Raw genomic sequence first — 19,342 nt, 5'->3', positions numbered from 1 at the left:
ATTTACATACAAATCGTAGACAAATGAATGAAATGTGTAATATATAATAAATATGTATTGTATATTATATATAAGAATCCTATTTTAGACCATACATGTGAGAATATAATCAATACGAACTAGAAATGTCTACATCGGTCGAAGATCTTTAATGCTTAAATAATTCAATGTAAATGACTACAAATATGATATATATGCATATATATATATATATATAATAGTACATATGCATAATTTACATTGAATTATTTAAGCATTAATTAAAGATCTAGCTTTGACGGGTATTTCTTAGTTCGCATTAATATATTGTAATAAGTCCAAGGAACACACAGAGGTCAACAAAAAATCCAAATAACTTTATTTTGATCCTTAATATCAATAAATAGCCAATTTTTGTGACAAAAAATCATCAAGTTTTTCATAAAGTCTTTTTTTACTTTCTCTTGATTGAGTATGTTCCTTAGAAAAGATATCAATAAGATTTTTTATAATTCCATTTCATGTAGTTAAAATGTGCGCGCGCGCATCGTAGAATAGACGAGGCTCCACAATCCCTTGAATTCTTTTTGGAGACATAAACATGTACATGTACAAATTATACACATTACTTGACAAAAAGAGAGACCGCAGTTTCTTCCATCGGCAAACGGAAGAAACTGCTACACGTAAATCGCTCGTTTGCGGAATGCAGTTCGTGGATGGCATGTCGTGTTGCACAGCTAAATGTTATTAATCCCCTGAGTTCTTTTTGGAATGTACATAAACAAATTATACACATTACATGACAAAAAGGAGATCGCAGTCTTTTTTCATCGACAGAAAAAAATACCTTCAAGTCGCTTATTTGCGGAATGTAATTCGTGGATGGCGTGTGTGTGTGTATCGTGTTACAGCTAAATGTCGTGTACAGTTAAATGTTAATTTCGTTAGTCTTAAAATTGACAAATTCAATATTACCTGTATTTTTCACGTCTGCGCGTCCGTAGTCACCCTCGAAGATCGCCCTCTTCATGACTGTACAGTTTGGCACACCAGCAGGCAGGGGGAAGTTAGCAAAAGAGGGTGGGTGTCGAGGTCACGTGATGTGTCGGAGGATGTTTTCAATATCCTCGATTTTAGGACTCATTCCGGGTCATCGACAGTTATCACATCGGTCTTTTTTCCAGTGAACGCATGCAAAAATTTCAAACAACAAGTCTCGAAGGGTTGGGGGGAGGAAAATAGGGGACACCATAGTATAGCCATAGTAGATAATAAAAAAATTCGCCATGGATGCGCTGTGTCGAAAAATTTCGGCATCACGTAACGTGTTTTATTTTCCGAAATCTTGCCTCCACACACAATGAGACGGGCGGTGGTGAGACGTACAAGATGGTCCTCAAAGTCCTTGTGAACCTTTCGATTTGTTATGTCGAAAAATTATAAGGATTATACAAGCAGAAAGCTGTCTTAATCATTGAATAAGTGGGCCACAAACGCGCTGTTCATTATCATTTTATTGTACTAAAATACTAAATATTTGTTCATACATATATTTTGGAATCAGTAATTTTTTTTATTTCTTTTTATTCGAACCAAACAACCATTGCTGAGTATAATCCCGCAAGTTATCCTGTAAATAATTTTAAAAATATCATCTCGCCGAAACTTTAATCTTACTTTATTATTTACGAAGAAAGAAATTATAAATAAAAAGTTTTCCCTTCTGAATTTTAAATGTATATATTCAATAATCTCTAAATTTCATATACTATTTCTGGCCCACCAACGTCTGAATGTCTTAAGCCAGCTGTGGTTACAATAAACATTCGAAATATAGTGGAGTGGATAATAGACAACGAGAGAGAAAAAAAAGGTCGAAAAGTTAAAGTAAAAAGTTTTAGACTGGGATAAACTGAACCGAACACTTATTACGTCGTATTAAGTGTTCGATCTTTTTTCAATGGCAATAATCGCCGAGTTTAAGCGAGAATTATTATTTCGATTAGTAGGCCAATCGTCGGAGGATCGAGAAACGCATTAGTAACACATGATTCTTTTATTATAACAAGTAATGCATTATATATCATTCCGTCGTCATATACTCTCACTTGTTATAATGTCGCTCCGTACGAATTCAAATTGAATACACGACAAAGGCAAATCGGACGATAAATAAAACAAATTGTGAACGCCAACACACGAGGGAGTGGCGCGATAATTACATGATAACGTAATTGTACTTATCGTATATGCATAGACTTGATCGTAACACGCGCAACAGTCGGATTCGTGTATACAATTTCTCTTTAATCCTTCTATATTTTTATATTTCTCCGTCTCTACGAAATCTGATATATAATTCACATCCGGAATTATATTCTCGACTATCTTTCGCCGCGGAGCGCGTCCGCGGCGAATGTATATACTCGAAATCACTCGATGTTATAGTATTCCATAAGTTATTAATATTAATATTAACTTCGTTATCGTTAGAGAAATAGGTACTTCCTGAAGGAAACGACGATTGTAGCCTCATCATCGCTGGACACCGCGTTTTAGTTGTCAACGTCACACAAGGATCAATAGAAATGTCTACCGACGAGAAATGTCTATCTCGTCGATTAACTCTCAGCACACATACATTTTGACAGTTAATAAATTATAATTAATAAATATAATATACGAAGCGAATACAATAAATATAAATCGTTTCTTCTTTTTATAATAGCGTTATATGAAGTATATGTTAATGAAGCTAGGATTGTAACTTTTTAATCAAGCATTGATATTTGCGTGACGTCGCGCAGTATTACTTTCGTCGTGATGGCACTACCCCGTCATTCTCGGTCAACATAAAATACAATGCACACTTCCAAGTACTTACAGATACATCGTGGACGAAGTTAGGAATCCGGATGTGAGGGAACAATAAATGACGAATCCCGAAAAAAATCGTACCGAGAATAATAATGTAAATTATTAATGCATTAACGAAAAGGAAAGCATTCTGTTTTTCTTAAATTTAATGATAGATCATCTCTATTCAATCATTGGAGGATCAAGAATATATCATTCCGTTGACATATATTTCAAAAATGAAAGAGGATGAAAAATGTATCATTTCGTTGACATATATTCTCATATTTGTCGGACTTTAAAAATTCAACAGTTTACTCTTACACAGCATACTTTATCCGAGAGACGTCCCGGGTCGCCTTAGGACGTTCAAAAGATATCTTTAAACCGTCTTTAGGACATTCTTTGGAGGTTTGTGCTGTGTGAGATGCAAAAAATTGAAATTCGCGCGACTTTCGAGATCCGTCACTTGGGTAGCCCTGTAATCCGTGCTTCCCGATTAATTTCGTCGAACTTATTGAGCGTCATAGAGAACTGCATTAGACTCTTCGCACCGGCATTGATCCCCGCGTTCGTACCTGTGCTCCGATAACACGTGCCAATTAGTTGCGCGTCCGAACATCCGAACAAGCACATCATCCATTGTTCTACGCCACGGTGGGTAAACATGATAATGGCAAGTATTACACAGGAGGAAGCCTCGAAATTCGGAGAATATAAAAAATCGCAGTCTAACCCTAATCGATATTTGCTCCGAAATTTCTTGAACTGGTATTCGTGGGTCCAGTGTATCTACTTTATGTATCTTTGCTTAAAGTTAACGTAATCGAACGATTTTTTTGTTCACATTGAAGATCAAAATCCAAGAAACAAAATGATACAAAATTATGTAAGGTTGAAAAAAATATTTGTCAAAACAATTTTTCACAACGCAGTTAAAGAAAATGTCCAATCCGAATACCGATTAGGGTCAACATTTTTATATAGATATACAATTGTGAGAGCAAATCTCTTTTACGGATGACAATTAAATATTACGTATCCTTCTCGACTTTTATTCCGCTGCGAATTGTAGAATTCATCCACGCGAATGGATTTTCCTTCAAGTGACATTGAGGACAAATATCGCATAGGTATCGATCGCAGAGGACGCAAAGCCGGTAGTTTTATCTCGTGCTAAAAATTAAACTGCGGAACAAAACACTACTCGAGACACAAGTTCGTTAGTGCGGCAGCGCTAACTCGTTCGGTCTGATTAAGTTTTAATTATGCCCATACCAAAGTATCACGCCTTAACCGTTAACTAATTAATTAATTATATTACAATGTCGCGCCGCGCGACCGCGATCGATTCCTGAATCGCCGGATGCGGCGCAATTAAATTATTATGCGTCGCGCGCCGAAGAAGAGAAAAAAAAAAAAATAAAGAAAACGCAGCGGACGCGTCCGCTCCTCTCCGGAACACATCGTCAGTCTTGTTGCGTTTGCACGTGTTTGCGGAGAAGCGTCTCGCGCGCTGCGTCTCGCGCGCTGAATCGCGAACGGCCGAAATTACGGCGATCTCTGCGAAGATCTGGATGGACACCCTGGATCGTGCGCTGCCGATGGAAGTGAACCACTTAAATCCATCATTTACGACACGATAGTGCTCTTTGCTCTCTTGTCGATTATTTTCTTTTCTAATCGAATGTAGCAGGCGAAGCTGGAAATATCGTTTTGTAAGGGACGGTTTTACGTTCAATAAACGGGGAAAGAAAGAATCGAGAAGCTGTCTTTATTAGCGCTTTATCGAATTTCAGTCTTTCTTCCTTGATTAGCGGTCACTTACGTCGACAGGATACGGTCTAAGGGATGAACTGACTAAGCAGCCAGATGTTTCGAAGGCCCACGTACTCGTGACGACACCGATTATTCGTTTCGTTATGTGGCAGTGACCGAATTCGCGTTCACTCAATCGAGAATTCCTCGACTAATTAGGGACTAAGTTTACTCTCAATGCAAAAATTCGAAGAATCGGCGAATATCTGAGTCATTGGAAGTGAGAAAATGGAAAAGTTCAAATTTACATGAAACGAATAACTTTTTATTAATAAAATTATTATGATTCAATGAAGCAGAATTATCGCCGAGCCTTAAGGAAATTTTATACAAGAAAAAGCCACTAGTCAAATTTTCTTTTACTATGTGTTTAGCATGCAACTTTCATGTTACTTCATTGCTGAAAGTACCAACTCTGTCGATTTTAATAACTTAATTTAACAAATTAGGTTGTTTATGCATATGTCCTAAATATTTTTTAACATTTTAAATAATTTATTTAAGGACTATATCAATAGCAAATTACGATTCTTCTATATGCATTTAAAAAAGAAACTAAATATGAAAAGATTTTCGGGAGCCAGGAATAAAAAATAGATGCGCCTAACTATCACTAAGTATCATTTTTAAGGACAAATTTATTTTTAAAAAAATCTACGCGTCGTTTAATTGATTCTATAATTAATTGTAGCTTCGATATTATCATTGATAAAAACGGATAATCAATCCCGACGATGAGTGTATTTGCATTCGGAACACTGCTCAGATATTGACATGAACGAACGCGCTAGAAATTCTATGGACTGCCCCGTCAGTTTCGAGCGTACGAGAGAGGTAATGAGGTCAACTGTTTTTCCTCTGCTTAACGATTGCCTTATCTTACACTTACGAGCCTTTGCAGTCCATATCCGGAAATTAGCGATACGCGAATCTGTTGCATTGCGTAAACCTTTCAAATGCATAAATCACACATATGGATTATACACACATATAGGGAACAGATGTTGTGTTCGCGTACCAAAGAAAAATTAGAAGAAATTCTGCTGTGCCAATCGCGATGGTTCTTGCTAATTTTGTGACAATTTGTTTCATTTTATCATCTACCTCTAATCTAAAAAAATATTGATTATATAGATATTTACAAAATATTATTTCACGTTTATTGCATTCGTTATAGACGAAAAATCTCTGTAAGAGAATAACTCGCAAAAACATCATCTGGTAAAAATAAACTTTTCTGTTTCACTTAAATGTTAAGAATATCTTAATATGAACGACGCGCAAAGTTAAATTAATCGATTGATCGCATGGCACAGCAGAGGTCAGTATAATTGAAAAGAATAGATTATAAGAAAGGATCTTACAAAACGTGCTGTTAATTATACCGTGCATGCATTATCTCTATAGGAAGGAAGACACGGTATGCAGGATACAAAATGAGATCCGTTAGTGCGAAGTCCTCGCATATCCTTGAAATTTCAGCAAACACTCAGACAGCTCCACTTCTGACTTCAGAGTAGAAACGGGCACACCAGATGCTAAGAATTCATTAATAAATATTTATAACAAGCAACATTGAAAGCAACAGAAAAGAAATGTAAATGTAAACAGATTTAGTGAGATTATATATTAATCGCGTTAACCGAATGTTGTGCTAATTTGTTGCGTGCGTGCATTAAACTGAGCCTGAAAATAAAATCAGGAGACAAATATAATACCACTACTACTACTAATGTCCGTTCAATCTGTATTTCTGCCGAATGTTTTATTGTCTTCGTTGTGTAAACGTGCGTATTATTCTACAAAAATGATACGTCGCAAATGCATTTGTTTGCGTCGAAACCGAAGTTACTATCCCCGATATGGTTAAAGGGTGAACTACTTTGTACTTTTCAAATCGACCAAAGATCAATAATACGCTTCGAACATGCAAAGATATAAAAGTTTATGTCGTAACATTATTAATCGGCAAGAAATACAGATAGAAGACATTCGTAAATTAATGTGAATTTTAACTGTGTTAGTGCATTATCAGGATCTGCTACAATTATTAGATAATTTATCTGTTGCTAATCATATCGAAACGTGCATAAAAAAAAGTGCATTAAAAAAAGTATAAATAATAGTGCAAAAAAATGAAGGAGGATTGGGACGTCGAACATATCGGAAATATCTATATCGGAAAGAACATCTATGAACAGTTTTTGTGTTTGTTGCAGAGGAAATTCAATGTTCAAAAGGCACTCGTAGAAAATAATTTAACGATCACAATCTTTGATTTACGACGGGGTCTCTCTTAGATCACTCGATGCCACTCGAAACCCGTGATCGTTGAGCGACGTCAGGGTACGGTGTGTGATGCGGGCATGGTGGGCCTTGGTGGCATATTTCATATATGATCGTACTAACACCATGCACAACAGTCAAATTTGTTAAAATCTCACTTGAACGCACTCTGTTAATAACTTATCTCGCGCCTTCCCGCGTCACGGTGGGAAGAGCTTCGGTTAAATGCAATTGCGAGTCCAAGGATTTAGTCGCGGATGCTTTTCCATAGGAAAAAAACATCATCTGCTAGACTAATATTATTATTTCACGGACGTTCTATATGGGACAGATATGCAACAGTCCAAAGAACACAGCCCACATTAGAACGATCCAATGCACGGTGTAAATTGGATTCTCACCGTCTGTGATCTTTCTGGCAACGAACTTCAAGGTTTCGTCGAGAAGTACCACTGGAATGGAGAACTTCATAACGGTAACCCATTCTTCACCCGTTAGTGGGCACACTTGGAATACGGACTGAAACAAAACAGTTAACAGTGCTCACAACTTTTACTCTTCAAATTGAAATAGGAGTCTTTAACTATTCGCTTCTAAAATTTTGTTAGCAATCTTGAAGTAAATAATTACTTACCGAAAGAACATCGACATACAAGATGACAAAATGGAGTGTGAAAGAAAGAGCCATGGATGCAATGAGCCACATGTTGGACCAAGGCGGCATGGAGATGAGCGACTGATTCTCAGACAAGCTAAAGAATACAGATTTATTACAATTATGAAACAATATATAAAATATGTTATAAGTATTTTCTTACCTGTTCATGGCATTTAACATTTCAATGGTGACCAATACAGAGAGAGCCATAGTCATGGGATGAGGATCAGCAAAGATCTTGCAATTAATACCCTTGAATTCGTTTCCACCACCAATACATGCCAAGTGATGAGTCTATATTGTGCAAATAACGGATGTTAATTAGAGATTAATTATTCAAATCTTCAAATAATTCTGAATATAAACGATGCAAATTCTTGTCAAAACTTACAACTTGATAGTAATTCATTTGAGGGCCATTTGGACTGTACATGAACCACCAAGCAGCTGAACCAACGGTGGCAGCGCCTACATATCCACCAATAGCCAAGTAACGGAAAAACAACCATCCAGAAATCAGGGATTCATCAGCTTTACGAGGAGGCTATAAAAAAAATGCATGAGTCAATAAAGCTGCATTCGATGTATGACAGTAGTGCATCTTTTTAATTGTTACATTACCTTGCTCATAATGTCCAAATCAGGTGGATTGAAACCGAGAGCAGTAGCTGGAAGACCATCAGTGACCAAGTTGACCCACAGAAGTTGGACCGGAATCAGTGCTTCGGGAAGACCAAGGGCGGCGGTCAAGAATATACTGTAAAGTAACATACAAACACGGATAATGATTCAATCTTAACTCCTCACTATACTCATATATCTCGTAAATACCTGACAACTTCGCCGATGTTGGAAGAAATGAGATAACGGATAAATTGTTTCATGTTATTGTAGATGGCACGGCCTTCCTCTACAGCAGCTACGATGGAAGAGAAATTGTCGTCTGCCAACACCATCTCCGAAGCCGATTTGGCGACTGCAGTACCAGAGCCCATAGCGATACCGATCTCAGCCTTTTTCAAGGCAGGAGCATCATTCACACCGTCACCAGTCTGTGGAAGTAAAATAACGCAAAATTTTGTAATTTTGTTTAAATAAATTTTTTTTTAATGATAAATATGTATTTTACATTAATTAATGTTAGAATAATAGGATGTTGAATAGTTCAGTGCTGTCTAAAATAATTGTCAAACAGAAAATTCGACTTTGATTTCAAGAAATTGCCATCTTGCGTAGTATTAGAAATTTTGAGTGGAAAAATATTTTAATAGAAACAAAGTATTCAAAACGTAATAACTCCCAAGCTAATTGAGGATAAACAAATCGCAGTTTTATTGTTCTTCTGAAAATTAAGCAAAGAATTTACAAGCTGTTTTCAAAATTGTAACTGTAACAAAATCAAGAGGGAGTTAAGATCTAAGTGAATTCAATAGATTAACTTAATTCAATGTATCATTTATAATGATAACGATTGCAGAGAATAATCTGACTTACCATAGCAGAAATTTCATTCATGCCTTGTAAGTATTCCACGATCTTTGACTTATGAGCCGGTTCTACGCGAGAGAAGAGGCGAGCTCTAGCGCAAGCCGCTTTCTGTTCTGATGTCGGCAGATCATCAAATTCACGTCCGGAATACGACTTGCCGGTGGTGTCTTCATCCTCACCGAAGACTCCAATACGTCGACAAATGGCTTCGGCAGTGGCCTTGTTATCACCGGTGATAACAATTACACGAATGCCAGCGGCGCGGCACCTAGCAATTGAATCAAATACTTCTTTACGAGGTGGATCGAGCATTCCTACTACACCAATGAATGTGAGATCTTTTTCGTATGTGTAGAATTTAGTGGAGTCGCCCAGATCCATATCGTCAGGCTTCATCGGGTGATCAGCAGTGGCGAGAGCAAGGCAGCGCAAGGTATCCCTACCAGTTCCGTATTGGCGGGTCAAATCCAGAATGCGGTTTTTCAGGGTCGAAGTCAGAGGAACCTTTTGACCACCAACGCGGCAATGTGTGCATCTGTCAAGTACACCTTCCGTCGCACCCTTGACAAATAACTTCGGTCCAGTTCCTAGTTTCGATGATTTCAGAGGCACGCAGTACGATGACATGGACTTGCGATCACGAGAGAACTCTAGCGTGAATTCCTTCTTCCACTTTGTTTCCATATCCTGCCTGACGACAATAGCGCCAGCTCGGCGATCCAAACCGCTTTTCGGAACACCAAACGGATTGATTTTCTCAGCGAGAACGATCAAAGCAGTCTCTGTAGCCTCACCGACCTTCTCAAATGCCTGTTTGAATTCGTTAAAGTCGATAGCAGAATCATTGCACATGATGCAAACTGTACTGATCTCTTGCAATGTTTCATAATCTTGTCCTCTAATTTTCTGACCTCTCAAGAAGATCTCGCCGATGGGTTCATAAGTCGAGCCGGTGATTTCGAATTCATGGAAGCTGCTATCATTACCTTCAATCTTGTCGAAGATGAACATTCTATAAATGTTAAAATATTCAAAAAATTATAAAACTAATATTTTTATTTAAATATATATAACTAAGAGAAAAAGAAAATTTTCTTATTTCGTGTTAATTTCATTAAAAATTTATAAGTGAAATCTACGTCTTAATACATAATCCTGTTTGCTTAATCATCTTACCGGCTAACGGACATCTGATTAGTCGTCAGAGTGCCAGTTTTATCGGAGCAAATGACGGACGTACAACCTAAAGTCTCTACGGATGGCAAAGATCGTACAATGGCGTTCTTTTTAGCCATACGCCTGGTACCCAGAGCCAAGCAAGTTGTGATTACAGCGGGTAAGCCTTCAGGAATAGCAGCTACGGCGAGAGCGACAGCAATTTTGAAGTAATAAATGGCACCCTTAATCCAGGAACCACCGTGAGCCGGATCATTGAAGTGGCCAATATTGATGGCCCATACAGCGACACAAATTACGGAGATAACTTTTGACAATTGCTCGCCAAACTCGTCCAATTTCTGCTGCAATGGTGTCTTGATTTCCTCGGTCTCCGACATCTCCGTACGGATCTTACCGATGGCCGTGTTTAAGCCGGTTCCAATAACGATTCCGCGAGCCTTTCCAGCGGCAACATTGGTACCAGAGAACAAAATGTTCTTCTTATCCTAGAAAAATAGCAAAACAAAATTTATAAACAAACGTTGTCAAGACTTGCATGAACGAACTTTGAAAACCTTATGAATAAAAGTTTTTATATATTTACAATTTTTTTCGAACTTTTTATGAACTTTTGAAGTTATATTATTGATACTTGAGAGATGGTGTTAGAAAAAGTATTGGAAATGTTTTTATACAGTTGCTTTACCTGATTGACAGCGCGTGGGTCGGGTATAGGGTCGGTGTGCTTGATCACGGACACCGATTCTCCAGTTAGAATGGACTGATCGATTCTGAGGGTAGTCGAAAAGATTTTGGACAGACGGATATCGGCTGGGATCTTGTCGCCGACTGATATTTCTACAATATCGCCGGGCACGATCTCTTTGGCCCGAATCCTCTGAACACCAGATTTGTCTCCTCGTACAACTTTACCCATCTCGGGTTCGTATTCCTTGAGCGCCTCGATCGCAGACTCGGCATTTCGTTCTTGCCAGACACCGACCACGGCATTGGCGATAAGGATAAGCAGGATGACGAAGGGTTCGACGAAGGCCGTGAATGCATCCTCGTGCTCTTCAAATAAGGCTAATACCTGACGAGAAATAGATACTATACTGACTAGAAATACAATAGATAGATTAGAAAGATTTAAAAAATAGTGATTCTCAGCAAATTATTGGATAAGTACATTCTTCTTCACATATCTGTTTTGAATAACAGTTTAGCTACAAATTAAAACTCAATAGAAAATGAGCTTCCAGAAAGAGAGCAGACTTAAAAATTATTAAGAAAATATTAAATAGTTTTCTGTCTCTTCGCCACCATAGCGATGTCAGTTAATATATTTCAGAAAATACAAACGTATGTATGTTAAATATATAAAAATACATGTTAGCAGATTAAAGATATACACATTATCAAAAAATTTCTTTTCTCTATAAGCTATTACATCTAACGTAGTGATGAATTATATACTTGATTTCTGTAATTTATAGATCAAACTAACTAGTGAATGTTACATATTTCTCTTATGCGCTCAGAGAAAATCAGATCACCACAGCTACTTGAAATCAATATGCTATTTTTTCACCTCTCATAAAAGATATATTTAGTCTCATTTACCCTTGAACCCCCGTAAACATATAATTACAGTGCTTTTAACGAAGCAACATGCACCGGAAAATTCGACAAAAAAAAAGAATATCTTGAACATTTAACATTGCTATAGTTTCTGTGAAAGATTGAATCATAAAACTCTTTAATTTATTATCGTAATTGCTAACGCAAATAATAATACACAACTATGTATATTAAACAGACTTAATTTACATTTTTTTATAGATTTAATTTTTTTCAAAAACATATTTATATCAGAAGAAGTTTATTTGTTGCGCAAATTTCTGTTTAATGAAAAATTTAAACTTTATTAATAAAATTTGATTTATAATTTTTAATATATCTATGGTATCTTATACTTACAAAAGAAATAATAGCAGCTAATAGAAGAATCTTAACTAGAAGGTCATCGAACTGTTCCAGGACGAGTTGCCAGATGGATTTTCCTGTAAATAAAAAATAAATTAAGTATTGTCAACAATTTTGCGTAATGCATGAAATATGAGAAGATTGAAAAAATGCATTTTTGTTATAATATAACAATGTCTCATAATTCTTCCATTCAAATTTTAATTTCATAAATAGTTTTAATATTATTCTAATACCTGACGTGATAATTATTACGACAAATTGGCATAAAACTTAAAAAAAAATTATAAAATATTGAATTCTATCTCAACGTACACTTAATGTTTTAACGTAAAAATAATACAAATACTCAATTCAATTATAATTATATGAATATATCGATGCTAGTTCTTAAAAAAAAAAAAAATCTATATTAAAAACATGTATATTAAAAATCTACATTAAACATAGCATATAATAGTATACAATGATGAAATCAATACTACATACAATTATCAACAATACCTCATTATTACGTGACCTTGCATTATTACTAGCAACATAACGTGCGTTCGTAAATAGTATTTACGTCTCATTGACAGAGCTTTATGTCTCAGGAAAAAATATTTTGTAAGTTTTTCTTGCAATTTCGCTACAATGGTTTTATAATTCTTACTTATAGTCCACTGTGGTATTATGATTCTTATTAAGGAAAAAAATTTGTTGTGGTAAAATTATAAGAAAAACTGTCACGTGTCTTTCACCTTGTACTACACTAAAAATATATTTAATGATAAATATTTAATGAAAAATATTTAATGATAAATATATTTCACGAAAATCTTAATATCATCAACGTCATCAGATCAAACATTTTTTATGTAGTAATTATAAAGTTATTTTTTTTTAAATCCGATTTACTAAAGCAATTGAAAAATTTAGCAAATTGCATTTTCAATGTGAGATCTGTCATTCCAACGTAATATGCTAGTCTAAAGATTCTAGTTTAATCGAAAGCAACATATGCTTTGTATACACGAGGAGCTAATTTGATGTTATAAGGAAAAATTTTCGTAAATAGGTCTCATTTGTATGTGTTGGACACACCGTCGAAGACATACAAATGAGACCTATTTACGAAAATTTTTGTAAGAATACAAGGTGTATCATTGCGCATAATGGCGATAGCAATACTGAAAACAACTAATCAAATTGTGGCCTCTATATGTACTTTCCTGCGTATAATAGCGCTGGCATATTGGAATAGCCTATCAAATTTTGGCCACAATTCACTCTTCTACTGCGCATCCTCGGGACACCTTGTCTTCTTACATCATGATTGAAGACAGATTCTAGAATATGCGTCAGGAAAGGATAAAAATTATAAACTAGTCAGGGGCAAGCCCTGGGCGTCCTTGATAGCTGGCGCCTTTTGCTTACACGCGATTGACGTCATTGCTCCACGCTTGATGATTTCATTAATTGTAATTTACAGCAGCCGTCAAAGAGATGTGCGAAAATTTGATTATCTAGCAATTATATAAGTATCACGTGCTTTCTCCATTCCATTTCTCTCCATTTTCCTCGCACCGTTTTCCTTTCAGCGAATTAGATTATGTTTTTTCTTCTTCTTTAACGAACATAACGAATTATATTTAGAAATTCAAAGCGACAAAATAACGAAGTTTCCATGGTAAGATAATAATTTTTATAGTAATAAGCTGAACATTTTTCACGTAAAAGATTTGACAACAATAGTCGTAATAATAAAGTAATAAGTAATAATAAATAAAATGTGTGTCAATAGTAGTTATAAATTGCATCAAATTATATGCTAATCAGAGGAGAAAGACAGCAATAAAGAAATAATTTCCAAGGACAAACTTTTTCAAACGCTTAGCTGTACGATTAAGTAATAAATAGAAATAGCCGCATCTTTACATTGAAATTCATTCGTAATCGAATAATAAATGACAAAATCAACATAAAAATTAACGAATTAGGCATTTGTGTTAGCAAAATATTTTAAGTTGAGCAGGTATATTGTTGCATTGACATAACTGACAAATACCAACAATTAATTAAACATGAATTCTACAAATGCGAAAATAAAATTCTTACGATTTTCTTTTGCAAATTGCGTAATTTAAATAGTGGCTATACAACAATGTTTAATTAAACAAGATCAATAAAATTAAAATTTAAATAGCTAAGCGGAGAACAATTGCTTAAAAAATAAAAATGCTATATACTAGTAAAATTCCAAGTTTTCAATCGATTAAGTCATAAACGACGCAATCCTAATCATCATTAATTCTGCCAATTACGTAAATTATATATGCATGTTCCTATACATACATTAATTGTATTAATATAGTGTATTAAGATCACTTTTAATACACGGTATTCCTCCTGGTGTAACGCAAACACGTTACACGTATGCATTTCGTTACATAAATTGTACGTAATATCTCAGTGAACATTCCGCCGCGTCTCGGAAATTAATATCGTGGTATGACGTGCTGTATAGTGCTGCGGACCAGCGCACATTTCTCCACGTCCTCCTCCTCCTTCTTGCTCCTCACCCACGTGCATACGTGCAACATGCTTCATTACCGGATTCAGTGTGTGACAATAGACGTTGTCAATCGGCCGATAGAGCGTGGCGTGCACAGAGAGACCGCGGGTACATATACGACGGACAGAACGCGGCAATGATTACAGGCAGTTGTGCGTTTGTAACCGGCCGCGCGATTAATTTACGACAGGAATCTCATTAATACGACCTTGATCGCATTCTCCTCCGACGCGTTTCAGGATTATATAAAGTGCGATAACAGTGAAACGATAAAATATTGTGTGACTCCAAAGGAGGGAGAGTGCGCCTATTATGTATTCCCCTTTCTTTTATTCTAATTGTGCGAATTACTCGTTCAAATTCATCAAGAAAATAGACTTCGGAAAAGATTACTGCAATTTGCTATTAGCCACATTGAGAAAAAGTTTTTGATGACTGTAATTGTATGTTATTATAATTTATAACAATTGCAATCGTTTTTATGATAATAACTATAATTTGTTGTCATATTCAGTACCAACTATACATATATATATATATATATTTGTTAATAAAACTATATATATAGTTATTAAAGGAAAGTCGCCAATATTGATGTAAGTCTTCTGAAAAGATATTCTCCTATTTCTCGAAAAAAATTATTATTATTATTTTATATAGTTATTATTATATTATTTTATATTATTTTATATAGATAAAAGCATGATTCGTTTAGATAATTAGAAAAAAAATTCATATATTTGTTTCCATACAAAATCAACTAAAAATGAATTCTACAAATGCGAAAATAAAATTCTTACGATTTTCTTTTGCAAAGTACGTAGTCATGCGCCCCTACTTCTTTCAAATAATTACCCCATTTTTCTAAAAAGCGTTCAGGCAAATACTATTTGCCTAGGAAAATAGCATATAACTAGAAAAAACTTTGGAAACTAGCGAAAGCCATTTGACCAAGTAGATAGCATTTGCCTAGTCAAAAGCTATTTTCCTGAAATATGCTATTTGCCTACGACAGCTATATTATTGATAATAATACATCATTTTACATCTTTGTAACTTTCTAAATCAGTTTTATTTACATTTTATTCTTTTTTCATAATACGATTTTGAATATAAAATCTTAATGTAGTATGAGAGAGAGAGAGAGAGAGAGAGAGAGAGAGAGAGAGAACCGATGCATCTGTCTAAGACAAATCATATGCTAACTTATCTTTAGTGTTGTATTAGAATATCAAATAGCCCTATTCGGAGCTGAAGGCAATCATTTACGAGAAAATTCTCAAAAATAGAAATTACGTCTTATAGGACAGCATAAAATATTCATATAAATCAACAAAAAATATTTTATATCGAAATAAAAAGAGTCTATAGAAAATCTTATACATTTATTATTATATTTTAAACAGATGATTCCAGAAAGAAAAAGAATAGGAATATGTAGCATATTACTGTGACAATTTTGGAACTCATTTTATCAGACGCTTATTTTTGCTTATCTTATGAAAAAGTTAATTATTGCATAATTAACAAATAAGTATTATGAAAATTATTATATTACTTGATAGAAGATATTTTCTATTTTGTATTTATGTTTTTACTTTTATTTAAAAGATGTCCAAAAACAAAGTGGTATGTCGGTGACCTTCGATTAACATTTTAATAACAGTAATAACTATAATTACGGTAATACATAATTATAGGGTTACAAATACAAAATTTTTCTCTCACTTTTCTCTTTTTTTCTCTCAAGCCAAAAACATTAAATATAATTTTTTAGATAACCAAATCTGTCAAGTAATGCTAATTACCACGAAATCAAGATCACTGATTCAAACAATGTTGGGCTTGTAAAGGAAAAAAACGACGCCTATAGTTCTATTTACTTGTATATAAAGAAAATACTCTCGTAGGAGCTTCGCAAAAATCATATTCCTAATGAAAAGCACGCGTCATTGTAAGGTAAAAAAAAACCTTCATTTCTACGTTATCGGAATAAGTCGAAGAACTAAGTGGAATTTGGATATTATTGCGTTCAAACGGTATTAATTCAATAAGGCCATTGCTTATATCTTATCATCTATTTATCTTCGATAAAGCCGAAAACATTTGTTATTTACGGGATCGATCTCACTGATTAACGTATTAAGCTGCGCGTTTTAATAGTCGCGACAGGGTCGATCTAATTTTCACGTAATTGCTTTAGCAGAATCTATTATATATTGAAATATATTACATTCATACGTAGTATAGCGATACAAATTCCACGCCTGCAATCGATCTAATCGTCAACTGTCGTCAACGTCAGCTGTCACGCTTTCGAGCCAATTTGACTCCGATTTATCGAAGTCAATTTCAGCAGTTTGATGCAATCCAGGACGTATTTTCAGGAAAATGTGAAAAATTTTCTCTCGATTCTCGCTCTCCTTTTTTTTTATTCTAGCTATACCGCGTCATGAACGATAACGCCGAACGAGAGCTGCGACTACGGCGGGTCGATTCATTGTCGAAGGTCGACGCGACGGAAAGATAGCGCGAGTCTTTGCGCGGGTCGAATGCAATGCCGATACAATTACGGCCGAGTCGAAGGCGACGTACGGCGTTACGCGCTGACGTCTTTCGACAAATGGGGCAAGTGACCCAGGTATTCCCTGGATCCTGCAAGTCTCTCGTGACAGTCGTGCAATATACCTTTCCTACATTTCCTTCTGTCGATACTTTATTTTATATCTATAGAACGTTTCATCAAATACTTTATCTTTGCTGCTATCTCCTCAAGGATTGCACGTATTTTGTAACAAAATGAAAAATATTAAAAATTTTTCCACACTGTATCTAAAAGTTATATATAAGAAGTTGTAAACAAAAAAATTATATACGAAAAGTTAAATATATAAAATTTGACGGCGATTTAGTATTTGAAACAAAAATGATTTCAATAAGTGGACATATTTGTAAAAAATAATTAAGATAAAATGAGAAAATTTTCATTTTAAAATTGCATCGTTAAATATAATTATTTTATTAAACCGTTTCATATGTATATAATGCATTTATTTTTATATGAAAAATACAAATTTTCAATTTTACTTTCAGCAGACTGATGCCTTCCTATAATCCTTTATTAGTAGATAAGTCTCGGAAAAAGAACATTTTATTGGAGATTTTTTGTTATTGTATCAGATTAGATTTATTATTTACAGATTTTTAATTATAGAAGAGAGATATATAAAGTTAGAAAGAGATATTTACCAAAGAGATCAAAAAAAGAGAAAATGCAAGCTAGAAAGATCTACGCTCGACGTTACGTTCAAAGAGCTCGAATATAAAAAGCATTTATCATAAAAAGTATTGAATATTTATTTTCCTATATTCCGCATTTATCATATCTCTTATATTTTATTTTTTTATATATAAAAAATGGGTGTACTCATTCCATGAATATTCGTCTTTCATACCGTTTTTTCACACCTTTTGTTTTGATTAATTGACATTGTAAAGTTCCTGAATATAATCCCAAGAATTCTCAGAAGTTGCAAAGGCGATTTTGCGAGCGGCGGATCAAATCGACGACAATGTGTTGCATTTGTAAGTGCAACGTAGCGATGCTAATTCTCAAAGCTTATGGAATTCCAAGAGCAAGCGTGCTGACCTACTTTGACAGCAAACACGTGGCGAAAATCTTCCCTGCAAACGACCGACGTTTGTCCAGACAGGCGAGAAGAGAAATTCGGAAACTTATAAATTATAAATTAGCACCTAATACAACGCTGACAAAGTTAGTAGTTCGACATAAAAACGAGGCATAAGAAAAAAAAGATAAGTTCTCGATTTATAAACTTGCCTTGCTACATCAAAAGTAATTTGTATACCAATTTGTCGCAAACCTGTTTTCTACTACGTCAAGCGACGTCGAAAGTTGGTACTCACCCTCCTCAGCTGGCAATTCTGTAACATAAAAAGGGAAATATTAAAATATCGCCTCATCTATACATCGAATAATAAAACTATAATAAAGTGCAGAAATATAAATCAGTATTATTTTAAGTAACAATTGCTCCAAAAAGTACTTCTCATAGGATTTTAATATAAAAACCTTAGCAAATAACTTCATAATTATCAAATGGAAATAAATTATTTAAACATTACTGTGGAAAATATTTTAAATTTTTTGAAAATTAAACAGTGAAATACATACTTTATAAGTATATATAAAAATTATATGTTCAATCCGAAGTATTTAAACGCTGTGAAGGATCCGCTTTAAGGTGTCCTAGTTGAAATTATACAGAAACGTCAAGAGTGTAGAATCTCATAATTTGACGCGAACAAATTGAAGGAAACCACGAAAACGAATTTGGCGTGCAAAATGGGCGTACCTAGGGGGATATCTAGTGGTTGAGTTAAACGTGCAAGTGACAGTTTTTGAATGCTGAAAAGATTTATAGTAGATGTTATAGAAGTTCTCTAGCTAATGCGAAATGGATCGAAGTTTTGCAAAAATTCAATATTATCGAATTTCGCTTAAAATCTTGTACACGTTATAACATCGGCTT

The 19,342-nt window shown here is 34.7% G+C and overlaps 1 protein-coding gene across 6 annotated transcripts in view; it reads right to left on the bottom strand.

The window, feature by feature from the left end:
- The window catches only part of SERCA (ATPase sarcoplasmic/endoplasmic reticulum Ca2+ transporting SERCA), a 60,446-nt gene that overhangs the window by 6,625 nt on the left and 34,479 nt on the right, over positions 1-19,342 (bottom strand). For 4 of the 6 annotated variants that reach the window (XM_087412892.1, XM_011064265.2, XM_011064266.2 and 1 more), the window contains exons 3-13: positions 18,717-18,734; positions 12,227-12,309; positions 10,953-11,339; positions 10,265-10,752; positions 9,095-10,100; positions 8,432-8,652; positions 8,222-8,357; positions 7,992-8,144; positions 7,761-7,894; positions 7,577-7,694; positions 958-7,461 (exon numbers count right to left, since the gene is read on the bottom strand). In XM_087412892.1, the coding sequence (XP_087269018.1) occupies positions 7,261-7,461; positions 7,577-7,694; positions 7,761-7,894; positions 7,992-8,144; positions 8,222-8,357; positions 8,432-8,652; positions 9,095-10,100; positions 10,265-10,752; positions 10,953-11,339; positions 12,227-12,309; positions 18,717-18,734 (2,945 nt within the window). In that variant the 3' untranslated portion in view covers positions 958-7,260. The remainder of the gene's footprint in view (positions 1-957; positions 7,462-7,576; positions 7,695-7,760; positions 7,895-7,991; positions 8,145-8,221; positions 8,358-8,431; positions 8,653-9,094; positions 10,101-10,264; positions 10,753-10,952; positions 11,340-12,226; positions 12,310-18,716; positions 18,735-19,342) is intronic. The other 2 variants (XM_011064268.2, XM_011064270.2) reach the window with 1 other exon arrangement.

Source organism: Acromyrmex echinatior, chromosome 13, assembly GCF_024713525.1.
Source record: "Acromyrmex echinatior isolate Ae372 chromosome 13, ASM2471352v2, whole genome shotgun sequence".
Taxonomy (NCBI): domain Eukaryota; kingdom Metazoa; phylum Arthropoda; class Insecta; order Hymenoptera; family Formicidae; genus Acromyrmex; species Acromyrmex echinatior.
This window is presented reverse-complemented; position numbering and strand designations above follow the sequence as displayed.